At 39.1% G+C, this 3305-nt stretch overlaps 1 protein-coding gene across 1 annotated transcript in view; it reads right to left on the reverse strand.

The window, feature by feature from the left end:
• Positions 1–3305, reverse strand: part of NHS (NHS actin remodeling regulator) — a gene marked incomplete at its 5' end in the record, with an annotated part of 13285 nt that overhangs the window by 8654 nt on the left and 1326 nt on the right. Inside the window, one exon of the mRNA XM_007448358.1 lies at positions 2156–2348. Within this exon, the coding sequence (XP_007448420.1) occupies positions 2156–2348 (193 nt within the window). The remainder of the gene's footprint in view (positions 1–2155; positions 2349–3305) is intronic.

Genomic DNA, 3305 nt, shown 5'->3' on the forward strand with positions numbered 1-3305 from the left:
CCCTCTCTCCTCTCTCCTCTCTCTCTCTCTCTCTGGAAACAACAGCCTAGAGATGTGTTTTTAAAATCATCATATAGCTGTCTACTTTCCTCTCCTGACTAAATTGGACACATTTTGGTTTAGCAGCAGTGTCTTATCAATATAAAATAAAAATAAAAGGCAGTCCTCAGTTCTTCACTTAAGTGGATCTACCTTCTGTACCAATTGTAAGTAAAGCTGGAATTCCCAGTCTGTACACGTGTCTGTTTTCTTTTGTAAATACACGGGGGAAACCATGATGCTTGTTAGTTTCTATTTCCATAATTACATTATTGACACACTACATGCAGTCCTATCAAAACTAGAATGATGAAGGAGGAGGTGAGGAACTTGAACTCCTGCCTGGCACAGGCATGTACCAGGAATTTTTCATAGTGAGCACTGCTTCAGAAAGCCATAAGCCAAAAGTGCTTTGGAATCTGGTTGCTTCGTCATGTATCCTGATTGTTAAACATGGGGCAGGATGGCATGTTAAACTTCGGCTCAGCTATACAGTAGAGCAGTTTGAGTTCTGCTTAGCTTTACAGTGACAACAGTTTGTAGAACTCATGTTGAAAAATCTGTATGAGATATCATATGATGAATATTTTCAATACCATCAGAATTCATACTAATGAAATTTTCCTTTTTTAGTTCTAACCAAAGATTAAAATCCTTCCTTTTGATCATAATAATTATGTTACAGGCACAGGTATTTTGTGTCATATGGACATAATTAACAACTTTCTCATTAAAGCTCTTGAAATCAACATATAATCTAGGCTTTAGTCTGAGAGTTCCTGAAATAAAGCAGAAGGAGAGAGCTTCCCTTTTCCTGAATCACAAGACCCATAATCGAAAGACTAAATTTGAAAACAAGACTTTACTTACAGTGCCATGAAGAAAGCAGGTGCTGCTAATAATCAGATGTTCCCAGAACTGAAAGTTAGTTTAAGAGGATGCCAAAATGATTCATTTTGACAGCTGAACTCCCCTAAGCCATCTCATTTAGATTACGGAGATCAGATAAAGTGCACATCTTTAGAATACTTTATCCTACAAGTTGAATAGGTCATCAGGAAAGTTAGGTCCCAGCTCACAACCAGCCGACCAGCGAGAACTCCTTTTGTCGGGAAGAAAATGATATTTACCCTGATACCTGGTCACCATTTGCTCCCCCACTTAAAATGAGACAAATTTGAGTGCCGTTAGTAATAGCCATGTCCAAAGTGCATCTCGAGCAACATACAATCTTTAGTTACAAGGCACCAGGATGGAAATCAGTCATAAAATGGCCATTCTGAGATTTTCAATATAAGAATAAGTTAGAATTTAACTATTAGAGATGCTTAAAGAAAGCCCAATGGGTAGATCATTTAATTTCTATCTTTGAAAGTGAGAATATTTTATAGCATTATTTTACTTACAACTAAGGTTACCACATTCTAAGATCACCAATTCTGGATTTTACAATGGCTGCCAGTAAACTTTTCAAGAAAAGTCCACACAGGCTTGCCTTCAACCTAGACTAATATCCAAACTCTCAATACACAGGAGGAGGAAAGCGGAGGGTGAATGGAAGCCAGGCTTGCTGCGTTTAGAGTAGAATTCAGCCTTCACCTATGAATCCATGTATTTTTTAGGTCAGAAATCCCCCAAATCAATGCAGAAGTCTAGACGATCTTTGAAACAAGCCTACCTCCATCCAAGGAAGCATGAAAACAGATTCTATAGTTGGTCTACAGGATCACTAGTTGCGGTTTTGGAAACCTGGGGCTTGCTGTTTTCTCTCTTGCAGTGCCACGCATCATTATCATATGATTAATCACTGCCGCTTTCTCCATTATTTCAGTCAGCTATGGCCAGAGAGCTATTTGGTGACTTTTTTTTTTTTTTTCCCAAAAAGAAACTGTACATCATTTACATAACAAGCAGCCCAGCGGAACATATGCAAATTGATGTTCAAAACCTGATAAAAGCATATTGAACATCTTCTGGGTCGTATTCTGATGAAAAGGGTATCATGTGTTTACAAAACGTATTCTTAACTGGTACACCAAGCAGCACAGATTTTGACCATATTTAATACATGGAATATTCTGACCCGACTGCCCCTAAGAAAAAAACAGAACGGTACCAGTGACATTGATGGGAATAATGCAAGAAGAAATCACTTGGGCATCTTGTTTCATCTTCTCCTCCGGCGTCGGGAGAGGTAGTGCTTTGCTCCAGTTGGTCTGCTTGTCCAGTGTTGAAGGGATATTGTGTACTGGGTTTTTCGGCCTCTGCCCTAGCATGACATCTGTATCTTCGTCCTCCGGGGGATGGGACTGCAAACGAAGTACATTCAGATTCAGACTCAGCCAATCAGGTTTTATACACAAGCACATATATATTTCAGAGTTAAGAAAAATGAGGTCAGAAATAAGCTTTCAGGTCAAAGGAAGAATTCCTAGACGTAGTTAGTAAGTACAACTAATTGAAAGTTACGATTTCAATAGTCAAGCAACACAAAAGGAAAAAAATAGGCTAAACATGCTTTTCGGGTCAAAGGGAATTAAGAGGAGAGACAAGGTAGCCAGAAATCCCCAAACTTCAAACTGAAGAAAGATGTGAGTCTCTAATCCGTTGAGAGGTAGATTCACTTTCTGGATAGCTGTCTCACCATAAATTCCTACTCAAACTCTTGAAAGCTCTAGGTGGCTAGAGAGGAGAAGGGAGAAGATGATTTAGATGCCTATGAAAAGGTTTGGAAAACTGGCCGGAAAGCCTGGAGTCAGGAGACATTCCAGAACACGTAACCAGAAGGACAAGCCGACCTAATCTGAGAGGCCAGATTCAAATACACGGAGTTAATTTTACTGCAGGATGATGGCATTTGTGAATGACATTTAAAAATGCAGTTTTGTCAACGCTATGCACATGGAAAAGCCAAAGTGAAGAATCTCCTCCCACCGACCATAGTGGAAAATACAAATACTGTTACTGGGGGGAAAGATTCAAGTGGGTTTCATTTTCAAACTCCAAAGAGTAAAATAGTCCTAGTTTATTTTCTTTCAGCTTCGCAGTGCGAAGCTTTTCTTCCAGCTGTGTATTTAAAGACCTTGACTTCCATGTGATGTTTGCAAATTCTCCATCCAAACCTTTGATCGATTTTAATATTGTCTAACTTTTATTTCAGGGTTGGGCTCCTAGCCCAGATTATTAAAAAGGCTCCATCCCAAGTTTGATTTCAGGGTTGGGTTTCTAAACCAGATTATTAAAAGACTTAGTTTTTGCTGCTGAAC

The sequence above is a fragment of the Lipotes vexillifer genome, unplaced genomic scaffold (assembly GCF_000442215.2).
Source record: "Lipotes vexillifer unplaced genomic scaffold, Lipotes_vexillifer_v1.1 scaffold952, whole genome shotgun sequence".
NCBI lineage: Eukaryota > Metazoa > Chordata > Mammalia > Artiodactyla > Lipotidae > Lipotes > Lipotes vexillifer.